The 17030-nt window shown below is 45.6% G+C and overlaps 1 protein-coding gene across 2 annotated transcripts; it reads right to left on the minus strand.

Annotated features, from left to right (window-relative positions):
* Positions 1–770: 770 nt before the first annotated feature.
* Positions 771–16953, minus strand: map2k7 (mitogen-activated protein kinase kinase 7). Of its 2 annotated transcripts, XM_020703732.3 has the most exons (12): positions 16756–16940; positions 15024–15071; positions 12177–12321; positions 11464–11530; positions 10211–10324; positions 9966–10085; positions 9189–9296; positions 8923–9102; positions 7876–7956; positions 6711–6853; positions 6566–6611; positions 771–6483 (listed from the first exon to the last, which is right to left on the minus strand). In XM_020703732.3, the coding sequence occupies exons 1-12, from the start codon at positions 16877–16879 to the stop codon at positions 6340–6342; spliced, it is 1320 nt and encodes a 439-aa protein (XP_020559391.1). In that variant the 5' UTR covers positions 16880–16940; the 3' UTR covers positions 771–6339. The 2 variants fall into 2 exon arrangements, with proteins under 2 accessions (XP_020559391.1, XP_020559421.1); XM_020703762.3 differs by lacking the exon at positions 15024–15071 and having other exon boundaries at positions 16756–16953.
* Between the last annotated feature and the right edge of the window lie 77 nt (positions 16954–17030).

The following is a 17030-nucleotide window of genomic DNA, read 5'->3' on the forward strand; positions in this document are numbered from 1 at the left end:
CCGAAGACGGTGGCCGTTTGGGGTCAATTCGCTTGACGGATGAAGGAATCTGATTGTTCTGCAGATGAACCCCCCCCCAAAATGGGGTTTAGAGTGATGGAAGGAACATTCAGGACAGAACAAATGGCAGAGCGACACAGAAAACGCTGATCTTTGGCTTTTTTGCTGCCATTTTTATTGAAGATGACCAGAACAGGAAGTGCAGCCGTGGTAACGGAGGGTCATCTGGTTTCACAGGTAAAAGCTGTTTACTTTGGCCTTGAAGGTTATCGTTGTGGCTGATGAAAGATGAATCCACCCAGATGACCACAGGAAGGGGCGGGGACATCAGAACGCACTTGGTTTGAGCGCCCTCCCCTTCTGCAACTTTGCATGGTTACACATCTACATGTATATAAATATACTGCCTTGCCTTGTCAATCAGGAAGCGTTCAGTTTGATAAATCCACATGAATTTTGGGTCACATCTTTGTTTTCATGTGTTTAGTGAGGAGTTTTCGGGGGTTTCATCTTTTAGGAGGAGGTTGATGCGGCGATGGAACCTGGGAAGTGACTCTTCAAGAGAAGTTTGTGGAGATCTGGAGCCGCTCGGAATCCGGCGGATCCACAGTTCTGTCGTCGCGTCATCTGAGACCCATCATGAGAGAAGGAGATGGCGCCGTTCTGACGTGAACGCCACCTGAAACAGGAAGTGACTCCAGACCTCAGCAGCATCAAGCCGCACAGTCAGGTTGTAACCTCCTTTGGGAAAAATCAACACAACGCTATGCTGGAGGTTTTTGATAGATTTATTGGATTTTTAAGTGTTTTATTGTTTTTTTTTCTTCCAAAAATCCTGAGGTATTCACAATATAATGGCATTTTTTTATGTTTGAAATGAGACCATGGAGGGGGGGAGAGGAAACGGCCAAGAAAAAAAACAAGTTTGTCAACTGTCAATACAACACAGGTCATTGTGTGTCTTTTTTTTTTTAAACAGCAGAGCGCGAAGCTGCCCCCCCCCCCCCCCCCCCAAACCCTGCAAAACAGCAAAAGTCATGTGAGATCAGCTGATGATGGCGTTTTGAAGGAACCAAACGACAGACCTCAGGGACACTTCAAAGAGGGGGAGGGGGGGCGCCCTGCAACCAGGAAGTGCAGGTTATGACACACAAACCTTTCAAAGTAAAGTGGGTGGCGTTCAGTAAATCCGGTTAAAAAGCACCCAGAGTTTCACGTTAAAAGCATCAAAACACCAGTTGGTTTGTTTCAGAAACTGGATCTAGGAGACAAAAGATTCAAACACAACCGGTGCCTCAAGTCCTGTCTGCCCCCCACAATAATAAAAAACATTAAGCCCCCACCCAGAAAAAAAACAACTAAAGACCAATAAATAAATACCAGTGAGAAAAATACACGTCTGAATCATTTTCCGTCACAGACTCATGATTGAAAAAAAATAAAAATAAAATGCTGCGACGGAGAAAATAAAGAAGATTTCAAATATTCTCTTTTCTGCACGACAAACAGCGACGCAAACAAAAGGCCGTCCCGAGTGTGCAGCGTCCTTACGGGGCGGCCTTACGGAGCGGCGTCCCGCACAACGAGGAGAGAAAATACCACCAGCACCCCGACAGGGGCAACAGAAACAACTGAGCATAAAGAAAACAAAACACGTGAATAGCAAGAAAAACCAAAACTAATAACGTTTCGGCTTGGAGTCTCGCCGTATGAGGAGGGCGGAGCATAACGGCGTTGCTCCACCTCGACAGTCTGGGATCTCCCATTTATTTCCATCTCAATTTGGTGTCATTATTGCCCTGAATCATAAAAGAAGAAAGAATAAAAACTATCATAATTATAAAATAAAAAAATGACATTGAGAGAAATTTCTAAACGCTAATAGTCATAAATCAATCTTTTGGTAGACAGACGTCACACGCGCTCTCTGCACACACAACTGAAGAGAAAGACACACAACAAGAGGGGCAGCGGGGGCTCCCATTTTTCTAACACTGTCAGCCAATTAGACTCCGCCCCCTCCTCCTGGGACAGTCCAAAGTGAAACAGCATTTAGCAAAAATGAACAGAGAACATTAAAAAAAAAAAAAAAAGGCTAAAACACTTGTATCTTCCTAAGTACACAATATTTTCACATTAAAAAAACAACAAAAAAGAGAAATACATAAAATATGCCAAAAACAATTATAAATAAGAATAGATTTGTTTGTGCATCCCCGTCCCAACCGGCCATTGGCTTAAACACAAACAATGGCGGTTACAGCCGTGACATAAACATGCAACTGATATACTTTACAGCACTGATCTGCAACCCCCCCAAACAAACAAATTCAAATAAAAAAAAACCGTCCCTCCCCAACCCCAATACAATCCTTAAATATAAGCCAGCTCAGTCAAAACACGTCCCTTGCTCTGCCTCGACACAAGCTGAGGTGCTTTGAGTGACTGCATAGTGAAAATGATATTTGGTTTACTTACAGATGGGTTACAGCGCGCACGCACTCGGTGCCAAGGCACGGCGCGGCCTCCAACCGGCGGCGCGCCTGACAGGCTCATGTACACGCAAAGCCACAGCGGCGGCAGCAGCAGCAGCCGGCGCACAGGTGCTCTCACCTTAGAGGAGGCAGAAGGGCGGCGTGGCACCGTCAACCAATCGGGCGTGTGGGGGGGAGTGACGCGCGCGCAGCACGGGCAGGTGAGCGTGTGCGTGTGCGTCTGCAGCGTAAACAGATGACAGCGGGAGACCGCGTGCAGCTTTGGCCTCAAGTCAAACAGTTTGACAGCAAAGCTCGTCGGGGGCGGACAGTGGCCTCTAGCGGTCACAACTGGAACTGCACCGTGAGGATGTCTCCAGAACCAGAACCATGGAGAAGTCCAGTCCCAAACCAGAGACGGAGGCCGGTTTGGGGTTCTTTGCATTTCATCTAGGAGCGGAGGAATTCTACGCAATTCTTTGTTTACATCAGGAAGCAGAAGAAAACAAGTTAAACGTACGAGTTAGGATGGTTTAGGTGGGCTAATTTTTATAAAAACGGGCTAAAAAAATAGTCCATAAAATCATTTTTTACAATCTTCTTCAGTGACAGGTGTTTCAAAAATGAAGTTTCCCAAAACAGATGGAGAACTTCCTGAAGGGGCTTAAATTCTTCAGATCATAAAGGTGGCGGTGGAGGGCGGGGTCAGCATCTGGAGCCCCGCCTCCGTCGTTTACGCACTTAAGTGTTTGAGACAGTTCTTTTTTTTTTGGCACACTTGTTTAAAAGACGGCGGCGCTTCGGCCGAACGCCGTTCATCCGGTGAGCCGGCTGCTGCCCTGTGGGGGTGCACCAGTCCCCCCCCTGCACACTATAAACACACACACACAAACACACACTCATCCTTCCCTACTAGCTAGAGATAATTCACATATAGCTTAGAGTAATCCATTATAAGGTCACAAACAATGGTCATCATTACAACAACAACAACGATGCTCTTGTTCTTTTGCCGCGTCGTGGTCACCTTTGGTGTGATCCGTCACGGAGCTCGCAGACGACCGGTGGAGGGATGGATGGACGGATGCGACACGGACCTGGACAGACAGACGTTTCTACAGAGCTGTAGTGTTGCTTCCTCCGGCCTGACTCCTCCTCTGTATTTGGTAAAATGTGTCGACGTTGCATTACTTCATTTATTTGGCTTGAAAGAAACAAAAACTCGTCCTTTGGGGAAAAGAAGAGACAGCAGCGTCTAAAGCGATCAAACGTAGCAGCAGCAGCAAATAAATTACACGGTCTGAACAGTAAACTGATCCCACGCTCTAACTCGTTAGCCATAATCGGTTTGATGGTTCAAAACCACGAAAGCTCTTCCGGTAAACTGACGGTTCCTCGTTTCTCTTAACTTTCGGTCCACCTTTCCTCTCTCCATCATGTCACTTCCTCTAGTCTTTCCATTCATTCCTACGTCCCTGTTCCTCTCTGTCACTCCTCCTCTTTCCTGTCTCCTCCCTCAATGGCAGCCGCTACTCCCTTCGAAGGCGCCGGTTTGGTTTGGCCCGTGAAAGATGGCGGGCTGGAGCTTCGAGTCTCCCTCTAGCGGGTTTTGGCTGTGACCCTGCGAGGCAGGAGGCGGTGGTCCTCCTCCTCCTCATAAAAATGGACGTGTTTTGTGTCGCCTCATCATCGGGGAGGCGTCAAATGTGGGGAGGCCTTTGGTTCACTACAGATCTAGACCGCCCCAGGAGATCTACCAGAACCCCGAAAAGTGACTTCAAATAAAAGCAAATAAATAAAAACAAAAGCAAAGAGGGGAGATGGGATATCTGGACAGCCTCCATGTGAAGGTGAACGTTCATTTTTGCTGCAGAGAGCAAAGACGGGGCCTAAAATGATGAGAAAAGATCATCAGATGTAACCATGCTGCAGCATGCGGGGGCAGTGTCATGACCTGGGATTCCTTCAGTGGCTCGGGCCAACAATGGGCGTGTCCGAATTCGAGGGCTGCGTCCTGCAATGGCGACGTTGGCCCGGCAGGCCGGTTGTCTACGGCTGGCGAATGCCTCGTTGCCTAGCAACCGTCAGTCCCGAGGAGTACTGAACCGGGCATGGAGCTCAAAGTTTTCCTGGCTTCTTTGATCCAACTTTTGATCTCGGCAGCTTCGCCGTTGTCAGAATATCTCCGGGTTCTGCTGCAATGCATCCTGGGATATGGACAGCATAAAAAGGATGGAGCAGACCGATCCTTGAAAACGGGAAAAAGAAGGCCGTATTCGTTGGCCGCGTTTGCAGGAGTCGTTGGTTCTGGACGGCGCTGTGACGTGAAGAGGAACGCAGCCCTCGGATTTGAACCATCAACTGGAAAAAGACCTAAACTCGGCCGAGTAGAGGATTTTCCATCAATGAGCGTTTTTTTCTGAAGGCAGAAGACTTTTCCTCCAACTGTCTAACGGAGTCCAGATCTACCATAAAAAGAAACCTTCTCTTAATGTTTGGTTAAATTAGCCTTCCAGCCTAAACTACAGTCACCTGCTGATGACTTCCAGGAATCCACAGACGGAAGTCCCGACACTTTAAACTTCGGTAGGATCAGACGTCTCGCAGATCGAGTCAAACCTCATGTTCAGGTTTCCACTGTAACCCTCGGTAGGCTAAAGCGGGTTCAGATAACGGACGGATCTGTCACTAAACAAGACTTGAACGAGGCGTTTACGTCAGAACTGCACGTCTGCTGCTGGTTTCAAACCTCCCAGCCGTTGGACAGTTTGACTCCTCCCCTCAAAGCCACACTTTGTCTGAATTCGACTCCACGGCTCCATCCATACCCGACATGCAGCCTCTGGTCTGAGATTCTCCATCAGTCCAAGCAGCCGGTGGACTAAGAGGAAGGCAGAAAGAGTGCAGCGTAGAAATGCTCTCAAGGGTAATCGGACCTGCGTCCTGCTCTCTGTGCAGACGCTCTCCCGCTCCGTTTCACGTCAAAGAATGAAGCTGGTGTTGGGTGATCTCCAGCCGCCTAACAGATCCTAAAGTCACTGAGATCTTCAGCGTTTTTAGGACACAGATCCACTCAGCTTCCTTTCTCCTTCCCTTTTCCACCACTTTTGTTTTAGCTCATCCAAGAAAAAAAAAAGACTTTTACTGAACCTGCAAAAGCTTAAAAACTCACTAATTTTTTTGTTTCCATTTTTTTCTCTCCCTTTTATAATTGCAGCTAAAAACAGACGACGTGTTATCGTGATGTCACCGCGATGAATGCGCCACCGGTGGGTCAGAGGTGTAGTGTGAACTAAAAAAAGTGACGAAGCGGTCCGGTGAAAAACAGCCAGTGAGCGTCGCCTGAGCGTGTGTTCGATCCACAAAGTAGCTTCACGTGTCCTCGTTCTATTTACAAGAGTCGTTTGTGTTTGATGACTTTGTTCCAGTGTGTCGTGACTATTCTGCTGATAAATCCAACGGTTTGGATCCAAACGGAAACAAAAAGTACACACTAAAAGGTCAGTTTGTTAGTATACAGCTGTTAAAGATAGAAAGGAGGTGATAGTGCGACACCTCCACTCCGTGAACGCCAAGTATGTCTGCCAGTTCAATCTAGCAATAAATACCCCCCCCCCCCCCCTTTTTGTCGTCTATCCATCCATCCTCCGTCCACTGTGGTCATCACGCCATCTGTCCATCCGGAGTCCTCCAAGGTTTAGCTCTGTGTGTCCCGTTTGGGGTTCTTCTGGTGAACAGGTGGGCGAGCACGGATGGGCTGAGAAGTGGGCGCGGCTGCCGCACCAGCTAGACTAGGACAGGCCGGGCCGGGCCAGGCGAAGCTAAAGCTAGGCTAGTCTGGAGAGCCGCGTCAGCTGAGGCTAGGCTACCTGCTGAAGATGGAGTGGAGCATGTGCTGATGGCTGTAACACTGGCTGCTGCGAGGAGACTCCGTGCCGTCCATCACTGTCTGAAACCAGCCCGCCACGTCCACCTCCAGCACCTCGTAGCGCCTGATGAAACTGTGCTCCTGTGGGGAGACAGAACAGAGGCGGAGCTGTCAGGACCCCAACCATCCCGACGCCTTCGACGCTTCGCCAAAGGTCACTTACCAGCAGCTGATGGTATTTTGGCCTTTTTCTGTGATCTTTTGTGAGGCTGCGGACAGACGTAATGATTGCTTTAGTTTGTTCCGTCGTAATGAAGACACACCGCTCAGAACACCAGCCGGTCTGTCGCAGACCAGTTCCTACTTACCAGTCTTTGACGAAGGACTGGAAGTCCAGGGAGAAACCCATGCCGAGAGGCAACAGAGGAGGGTCTTCCTGCAGGACTTTGGTCAGAACCTCAAAGTCTGTCTTACAGTTCTTGTAAGGAAACTGTCCCGTGGCCAGCTCCACCTAAAGGACGCAGAGGACCAATCAGCACCTAGATCTGAAAAATCTCATAAATGCATTTATAACCAAGGACGGGTACTGAAGCACGTTGGTACCGGTGCCGATGTTGACGGCATTATCAGTACCGTATTATAAATGTAACTGCTTCATTTTAAACATGTCAATCACTTCTATTCTTTTCAGTTGCTGTAACCAATCAGTTCACCTTTCAAACGCTTGTGGGCGGGCTCAGATACAAACGGGTGGGGCCGCGAGGGGGGCGGGGCGGTGCTTGTGTAAAAAATGCCGAAAGCAAATCGAGTGAAAGTCTGTCTGGACTTTGCAGTAAAAGGTTCTGATGGATCAGAGTGATCCACTGAATCTCCTTGAATCGCTGAGTTTGACTGATATATCTGCTTTTGTAATTTAAAACAAAGCTTTCTCTTTCCAGTTAGTGAGCATAGATTTGGTTATTTTTGCCCCCTGTATCTGAATTTCATTACAACAACACATCAAGAAAAAAGCTGTAAATGAACTCTATAGTACTGGGTATACAAATAATAATAATTTAAAAAAATGATAATTTCTTTGGACTGAATCTACTGACTATCCAACACAATAACGCAGGATGTCATTTATTCTGCAAACGAGCATTTAGGAGTTTTTCCTCAGAACTAAAGACACTGATTTCCACGATTGTCTCCTAAATGCAGCTGAGATTCAAACAAACCAGCGCCCCCTTGTGGTGTCCTTTTGTTTAGCTGACAGGAAGAAGTTTGAGACGTCAAACCTCAACAAACTTCCAGCTCAAGCATGACAGAGCTGACGCCACACGAGAGACGACCTTATTGACTAAACCAGACATGATTCCACACTTTACAGCGTCTGCAGCGTCTTTTTCCTGCTCGTGGGCTGAATGTCAATGTGACATAAATTCATATTGATTTCACATGAAAGCCCTTCCATCCCACAATGAGGTTTTTCTGGACGGAACGGCGATCCTTTCGCGGTGTCCAGAAACACGTTAGAGGAAAAAGATGTTTTACCAGAGAAATGCCGAGGCTCCACACGTCTGCTCGGATGTCGTAGTCGGGTTTGGTGGGATCCGGGGGGTCTATCCGTTCAGGCTGAAAAACATGGTGACGTTAGCGGAAACAAGAAACGTGGGGCTAACGGGTGCAACTTCATGCACAAATATTGGCAGACAACGTTTCTAAAGGGGGGAGACGTAGATACAGAACAGAATTTCCTGAGGTGTCTGCTACTTCCAGCATAGCAGCACAGCTTCTGGACGGTTTAGTCCAGACCTGCCCCCCCATGTTTGATCCTTCTAACCAGCTGTTAAGTCAAACCTGTTTCATCTGAGGCGTTCCATTATTCCCAACCTTCATTCTCTAATCGACTGAACTTATTCAGCACGACACACGCTTAGTTCTTCTTTAAATGCCGACGTTTGTTCCTGTCATCCATATTGCCTGTGAACCTGAATCCGACGGCTTGTGTAACGCATATGCTTGGTGTTCACACTGAGCGTTATTCGAGCGTCAGGGGCGTCCAGTTTCAACGCTAAGCTAATGTACAGATGAGAGATGCTAGAGGTGATACTCTGGTGGCAAGAAAGCCTGAAAAACATCCAAACATTTCCAGAGTTCACATTTCTGAACAGGAGTCCAAAATCAACATGGAGGAGAAGCTGATCGATGCCGTTCTTCTTGTCCTGAAGGTTCTACAACATTTCATTGGTTTGGAGACAATAATAAAAAGACGGAATCCCGTTGGGTGTGAACGCAGCATTTGAGTTTAACCTCCTGACCACTGAATATCTCCCAACCACTGCAGACTACTGCCTGAACGCCCTTCTACAGAGGACATTTGGGGCTTTTCAGTGAAACCAGATGTGACGGGGCGGGGCTCTGCGAAGGGTTGTCATTGGTTTTGGTTCTCTGGTAGTCCGGAGTCACTTAAAGGCAGGGCTGTCGGACTCCAGAACGCTGGTCCTCAATGTCTGGAGTTTGGACATGGGTGCTTTAAGGTGTGAAGTATAACCGTAACCCATGTGAAGATAAACAGTTATGTCTGTGTGGGCGTCGTACCGCCATGTAGGCAGCACAGCCGGCGCTGCGAGTTTTGGCCTTAGAGTCGACGAGCCGTCCGCTGATGCCAAAGTCGCACAGCTTGATCTGACCTTTAGCGTCGAGGAGGATGTTGGAGGGTTTCACGTCCCGATGGATGACGCCGTGTTTCTCTTTCAGGTACAACAACGCCTTCACGATCTGCACAGAAGAATCGCGCACAGTGGAGACGTGAGGACGCCTCGGCCCTCGTGGGGAACGCCGCTCCGTGCGTGTCCTCAACTTACCGCCACGGTCATCTTTCCCAGAATCTGCTCCGGGATGGGCCCCTGGATTCTCTTCTTCAGCTTCTCTGCACACGTTCCCATCAGCTCCATGGCGATGAACACATCCGTCTGAACACGCATGACGAGACAAACATCTGGATTTAACCAACTGGAGGCTGACAAAGATAAACAGATTAACTGGGCCAGAACCCTCGACTATAACCGAGTTAATGTGCAGTCTCACACCTAGACGATGGTTTTTTTTCTGGCTCCAACCAAATCAAGTCGCCATTTTTTGGCGATGAAAATGTCGCCATGTTGGAGCCAGTGAGCAGCGATTGGTCAGAAACGGTCTGAGTCGACGTCTCTATGGCAACCACTCTCACCAATCGGGAGTGAGCTAATTCGAAGGCCACACACCTGCCACTTGAAAACGGGCTACACGAAATCTGCCAATCAAACGTTTTGAACATTCCATGAGAGACCGCCTGCTTCTACGGAGGCATCTGATTGGCCAGTTTATAACTTGAGAACAGGAAATAAAAAAGAGGATTACCAATAAAGTGTTTAAAAAATTGGATTACAATGACTGAAAAACAGCTGCTGATTTCTCTATAGAAGTCTATGGGATTTTGGCTTCTTGGAGCCACTTCCTGTTTGGAACGCCAGGGGGGTGTGTGGTCACTCAGTCCAGTTCTCATATACAGTAAATGGCTAAAGCAACAAACTGGTACCATGTTATTAAATATAGACTTGATTGACAGATTAAAAGCGGGGGGGTGTTTCCAGGCAACCTACATTGGTGACGATTGCTCCATAGCACTGAATGATGTAGGGACAGTCGTGACTTTTAAGAACCACATCCAGGTCCATCAAGATCCTCTTATTTTCGTCTTTATTTCCTGTTCGGCGCATTTGCTGGGGGCACAAACACACAAATGAAGCAGATGATCGACTGGATCGTTCCGACACCAATCCCTGAAATAAACCAGCAAGAACAGACAGAAAAACTAAACGGTGACAGACTGAGGGGGCCGGCTTACTTTGACGGCGATGACGTGACCCGTCTTCTTGAACCGGACTTTGAAGACCTGTCCGCAGGTGCCGCTGCCGATCTCTCCCTCGCTGATCAGGTCCGACACCTCGGCTGGGTATCGCTGCGGAGGCAGAAGGAGTCGAGCAGGACGTCAGAAACCCTTCCCAGATATTTTGACACCAACTTGATGTGAAAACAAAATTCTACCCAAACCGAGAAAAATGAAGATTATGGTGTAGATTTACAAAGATTCCTTCTGTATAGAATCAAAACAAAAATAACTACATTTTTAAAAAGATATTCATCTTAATGGAAAATCCTATTTTTAAAAATTAGACTAGAAAATGTGTTTCTAGAAAAAATAAATCATGAAGACAAAGAAAAAAAACCAAACACGTTCTAGCAAACTCAACATAAATTACAAAAACGAGATATTCTGTAAATGGGACATAAAAATTATATTTATATATGTATAGACTCTTACAGTACAAACTACTTATTTGTCTCTTTTTACTGTAATAATCAATCACTGTATTTTAGAGTTAAATGTGTAGATAATTTTCTTTTAAAAGCAAAATATTTTGGAAATAATCTCTAACATAACTGAAAACCAAGTGTGAGGTCATAGAAAAGGGTTTTTTTCCAGTTCCAACCGAATAAAATCAACTCAGTGGCCATAAAAATGGACATAAATCCATGTTTTCAATTCTCTAAGATCAATGAAGAGAAGGACTACAGCCGCTGTTCTCAGATTGTTTTCATCTTTAGAGCCACAGTCTGAAACTGGAGCTTGATGGAGGAAACAAAAAACCCAACACTACACAGAGCTTGAGATTATCAGACACGAAAATAAACATCCCAAGGATGCAGACATTTTTCTGAGACGTTTCTTCACACGGACAGAAGTCTGAACTTTCATCGAGGACAAACCGGGACTTTTCCAGTTTTTATCAACATGGTTTCCTTTATGTTTAGTTTAGGGATTTATTCGTTTTGGGATCGTTTTCTCGTTGTGTTTTTGTTTTAGCTGCTTGTAGGAAATAAATCAAAGCTAAACAGCAGGAAAAAAATGAAAATTCTCCTCATGAACATCAACAAAAATAAAAATTTCACAGCGAGAAGTGAACAAAAGTGAATATATTCACGACCATAAAGAAGTAACTTGCACAACCTTTAGAACAATAGCCCAAAAAACAATTATATATTTATATTCTTAAAAGATTATCTTTATATGCCAGAAATCCGTCCTCAATGTCTCACCTGACCGTCAATCTTCAGGTAACCCGTTTGCTTCATGATCTCCTGTAATTTCTGGTCAATTTCAGCACTAAACAGACAGAAGAAGGAAAAATACAGATGTCATTGAAAGCAACGCAAAGTCAGATCCTTAAAAGAAAATCAAAGAGGCTGAGGTTTAGTTTGAGACGCGTTACAAACCAAAGGGTGACTTTTTAGAATGAGAGGAAGTTTGAGAAGTTCAACCACAAACCTCCTTTAGAAACACCCCCCCCATGTTTTGACAAGAGAAGCTTCTCTGCGTTGGTTTTGGATAAATATTAGGGGAAGTAAAAAAAAGTAAATCAATCTTCAATTAAATGATATCTGGATAGCTCCAACATAAATATGCATTCATCAAATTGATGGATCAATTATCCTTTCTAACAATATTCTAATGTTTTTTAAGTGGTAAAAAAAAGTTTTTAAATCTAAGAATTCTTTAGTTCAATTATGAAAGTTTGACTTTTGTCCAGAATTTGTGAGAAAAAAAAAAATTCTAAATAAGATTTTGGAATTAATATTTTTCAAATTAATCTATACGGAAAAAAAAAAAATATATTTCTTTACAGATGGCTTATATGTAAATCCTTAACGTTTCTTTACATTAGATCTCACCCACCACCCCCCTTTTATACGAGTAATCACAGACAATCTTCCAGATCCCACTCTGCTGCAGTTTTCCGGCTCCAGCTTACTTTTCCAGACTCTTCTGCAGGCCGTAGGGAGGCGTGGGCAGGGTGAGCATGTGTCGGGGGCGGCTGGGGTACGGGTGGTGCTGGGGCGAGCTCTCTGAAGAGGACGAGCGGCTGCCGCCATCGTTGGCCAGGGGCAGCTGCAGGGCTGGGTTGGAGCGAGAGACGGTGGCGTTAAAAGAAAGCGGACTGCAGGTGGAGGTACGCTCCCCACACCCAGCAGCTCGTTCAGTGCTTTGAGGACCAGTCAGGACTTACAGCCCTCACGTCTGAGTCTTTGGTTTCAACACGCTTTGTTCCTTAAAAAATAAAAACATTTCCCTACAAATAACCAGCTAAACATTTGTGATTAAGATGAACCATAACTCTCATCAAATCGGCGAGCCGACTGATCGATTTGTTGTCCCTCTCCTTCTGTTGAGCTAAAGTCCATGTAGCATAAAGGAGCCTGAACCTCTTTAGGTATGTAGAATTAAAGGGCATAAGTGTTTTCTAAACCAGTGGTCCCCAAACCCCGGGCCGCGGACCGGTACCAGTCTGTGGGACAGTGGGTGGCGGGCTGCAAAGGAAAAAAGGACGACCTACGTGGAAGTTTTATTTTGGAAAACTCCTGAATCCTCTCCACCATTTCCGACTCGTTCCTGACGCACGCCGAGTCGCTCGGACACGCGTCGAAAATCCATTTGACACCTTCATAAAGCGGCTGCTACGAGCGCTAAACTGAAACCCCCGGGCTGGGAGAGTCAACACAACATAAATATAATAGGAAAGTTTCTTGTGGCTGAAATAATCCAGCGAGGAAACAGAAAGAAAGCTGTATCGACCAGACAAAAGCCAGGAGGCTTTACTCCAAATATGAATTAATTCTGACAGTTGTTTCCACAGACCATAATAATAATAATGCAGAATACTCAGCACCTGGCAGCTAATGTTGCGATGCTGCTGCTGCTAATAAAGTTGTTCAGTCGATTCAAGTTTATTATTAGATTTAGAAAATACCAGCTGTAGTGACCCTTTTTCCCCTAAAAGTCGGACGAGGCTGAAGTTGGCGTCTGATTTTTAGCTTCAACTTTGAAGAGAAAATCTTCTTCACATTTTAATGGTTCCTACAGGAAATCTAGTGAACGATTAAGTTTAAAGCAGCTGCAGAAATTTAACAGAGGACGAAGACAAACTTTACCCTCAAAAGTTAAGAAACGGAAGGCCCATTTCAGCCTCATATAGGCCCGGCCGTGAAATGTTTGTCTGACATTAACACTGGTCTGTGGCCTGAAAAAGGTTGGGGACCACTGCTATAGATCTTCTAGAGTCCTAAAGAGGCTGCAAACGCTACACCTAAAGATGGCTCCAGCACCGCTGGACGACGGCACAACTCCGCCCAGAACAGCTACTCTGACCTTTGCTTTCAGCTAAATTACCTAAAAAACTACTGTTTTAGCCAAACGTATCTTCTTTTTTTATCTCGTTTGAATTTTTTGGTACGTCCACATCGAAGAAGCAAAAGCCTTCTGCCGTGTAAGGACTTCCTATCCCGTTAAAGCCATGCAGGCAGGCTGAGCTTCTTAAAATACACATTAAGCCTCAACGGGAAGTCATCTACAGTTCATCGATCAATGGTTACCCCCATAGCAGCCACACAAACACAAATAATGATCATGTCCAGTGGAATCTGTGTTTACACCCTTCAGTGACGCGGTCTCACTGCATACTAGAGGTATGACTAGACTAAATGTCTGCTAGCAGTCACTTCCTGCTGCTCAGAGTTTTTCTGCACGAGTGAGATAGGGCTCTGCCAGGAGCACCAGTGTTTGGGTCCAGGAGCGGCCCGGACGGGTCGGCCTGTTCGGGGAAAATGGTTGGTGAAAGGAAGCGGGGGGGGTTAGTGTGACGGGCAGACGCCAGCGGCCGTCGGCACAGATTTTCATCTCCAAAGTTCTGACAGCCTCTAAACAGATGGGAGGAGGAACGGACGGACCAACACAGATGCTAGCAGGCCCGCCTCCTGCTCACACAGCGCCACTGCAAAAAAGGGGAGGAGCCAGGAGATGAGGGGGGAAAAAAAACATCAAAACAGTCCAAAGTGAGAGAGATACGGTAGATAAAAAAAAACTGCATAGCAAGACGTAGCTGTAAGTCAGAAACACTGAACCAGGAAGGAAAACATTCAGCTGTGCCGTTAGGAAAACAGACGAGAAAGGGAAACCAGGCGGAGGTTTCCCCGCTCCTGCAGACAGAACGGTGGGGATGCTGGATTAGAGACGCTCAAACAAAAACAACCCATTCCACGACGCCGTGCAAAAAAACAAAACAAAGCCACATGCACAAGAAGGGGGTTCTCTGCCTCCAGCAGAACAAATGTTAATGGTCCTCCACGTGTGCTGAAGCACACAAACACATCAATGCGAACCAACACTGCCCTGCCACTGGCACAGACGCACAGAAGGGTGAGAAAGTGGAGGATGAAGAACTGCAGGGTTGAAATGTCAGCGGTGGAAAAGTACTGGATGCATGAGTTTGTGCAACCTTTTGATGAGCTGTGACATGTTGGGGGGAAATATTTTCTGATAAAGTGGAGAAAAGTTTTTTTTTTTATCTGACAAATTAACAATAAAAAGGTTTTATCCCATCCCATCGTTCTAAACACAGTAAAATAGAAGAAATAAAAGCACATAAAAATGTCAAGAAGAAGTAAATATTTAGTCAGGAGCTTTAAAGCTCCTGGCTGAGCTGAATGTTTCTCTGGATGTTTGAAATGAGATGGAGAGGAAGTGATGGAGAGGAGGAGAGCGGAGCAGAGAACGGAGGGCTGGAAGGTGGTGGGGAGCAGTGGCAGAGGTGAATGAATGATACCTGCACGCTGGGAGGGGGCTGGAGCAGGACTGAGCTGGATCACGATGACTAGACAGAGGAAAGAAAATATACATACACACACGCACATTACAGGAAACAGCAAACACTTCCACATTTCATCATGTTCTCATGAAAATAAAACACACTTCAGCTTTTCGCTTTTTTTCTTTTTTGCAAAACAATGAGAAGACACGGGCACAAAACCTTCATGGGCACAACACTACCAATGTTTCTGATCCCAATTAGAAAGAAATAGAATTAAAAAAGGAAATTAAATATTAACACGAAGAGCCAAGCAACTCCATAAGACAAAACAAAAAGTCCAGGTTATCCCACAGAGCCACAGTAGTGACAGATCATGCCATTTTAACGTAAATAATGTCAAATGAAAGTATATTGTGCAACTTTTTCCACTGTTGGCCAAAACCAAAACATCTCAACTGGAGCTTCGCTCCAAGGCCTTTTCAGAATTCACCCCCCCTGCCGGGTGGTGCACTATTTAGGCCATTTTTTCAGAGGAATTTACCAGAGGTCTGTGCGAAAAACCACTATGCATCGAGGCTCACTAGCATGGAGAAAAAGGATGAGAAATGTATGAACAAAACTTTGAAACATAAATAACAACGACTGACGATCAGTACTAAAATCAGCAAATATGTCCGAAGAACACGTTCAGATGTCCTTCATTCTTCAGAAGAAAATTTTCAAATAAATTCTGTTTCTGTGTCACAACAGAGTGAAAAACTTAAGGTTGAGGTTTATTATTCTCAAACTTATTTACAGAATTTTAAAGGTTTAGATCTTAAGATAGAACCCCTACAAAAACAAATGAAGTCAAAGGGAGTTCTTTAAAAAAATAGAAGCTGGAGATAACCCTTCTTTTTATTTATAGTAGTAGGTTTAGGGGCTGTCATCTGGACTTAGTTTTTAAAGTTGGAAGACGTTTCACCTCTTATTATCCAAGAGGCTTCCCATTTTTGTCAATAATTATTTTTCTTGAGCGGAAACAACTGACTGTTTTGACTGATAGTATGTACGAAGTGAAGATTATTATCATTTTCTTCTTGTCTTTAGTTTTGATAATCGTCTGCTATTTGTGCTTTAATTATTTTAATATAAAAAGACTAAAGGAAAAACAAAGTACGGCAGCTTTACGTGTAACCGTTCAGCTGCGAGTAAATCAAACTTGACGTCTGTTTGACGCAGCTAGCTTATCGAATTAGCCTGCTTAGGAACACATAAAATGGCATCGAAAACAAGCTTTTTAGAAATAAAAACTAGTATAAAAGGACGTTTTTTAAGAACAATGAAACTACGGCATGAGTGGCATTTCTGCACATTCGCGTGAAAAGCTGTAAACAACGTTGAATACTTTACAGGCCTAGCGATGGATGCGGAGCTAGCCCGTTAGCTTAGCATGTTTGACAGGACAGAAACAAAACGGACTGCGGTACAAGGTTACCGCGGTTATACTTCACACCGCCGTCACCGACACTCCCAGTGAAGAACCCAAAACAGAAGCTGCCTTGATTGTTGAAGAAGCGCTTTGACGATAATAAATCATTATTCTTGTTCATGTTTGTTTACGTAGTTAGCATGATAGCATGTAGCTTTTAGCATGGAGTAGCATAACAGCCCTCATACACCCCACCCCACCCCACCCCTTCTCTCCGATCTTCCCCTCGCTGTTCTGGCCGTCACCGAACCCCAGTGACCCCCGCTGGACACTCACTTGGCCTCGGGCGTGATCGCTGCGGACTCATGTCGATGCTCAAGTCAATTCTCCGACGGGCCTCTTCGTTTTCCTGCTTTAGCTTCTCCTCGATCCTCGAGAGCCTCTGTTCCAGCGACGACATCTTGAAAAATTTAGCACCATGGAGTTCCCAGCAGACTCCAATCTCCGGCGGGCAGGGCGGGGCGGGGGGCGGGGCCAGCGACGTACAAATGAGACCAGCGAACCTACACACGCTGCAGCCTCCGCGCACGTGCAGCACTCCGCGCGGCACT

Source organism: Oryzias latipes, chromosome 1 (genome assembly GCF_053564925.1).
Source record: "Oryzias latipes strain Hd-rR chromosome 1, Olatipes_Hd-rR_3.1".
NCBI lineage: Eukaryota > Metazoa > Chordata > Actinopteri > Beloniformes > Adrianichthyidae > Oryzias > Oryzias latipes.

Coding starts and splice junctions, on each gene's coding strand:
- map2k7 (XM_020703732.3), bottom strand. CDS start 16,879: ATGTCGTCGCTGGAACAGAGGCTCTCGAGGATCGAGGAGAAGCTAAAG. Junction 15,072..16,755: donor GCGATCACGCCCGAGGCCAA/GTGAGTGTCCAG, acceptor TCCTCTGTCTAG/TCATCGTGATCCAGCTCAGT. Junction 6,484..6,565: donor CAAAATACCATCAGCTGCTG/GTAAGTGACCTT, acceptor GTCTCCCCACAG/GAGCACAGTTTCATCAGGCG.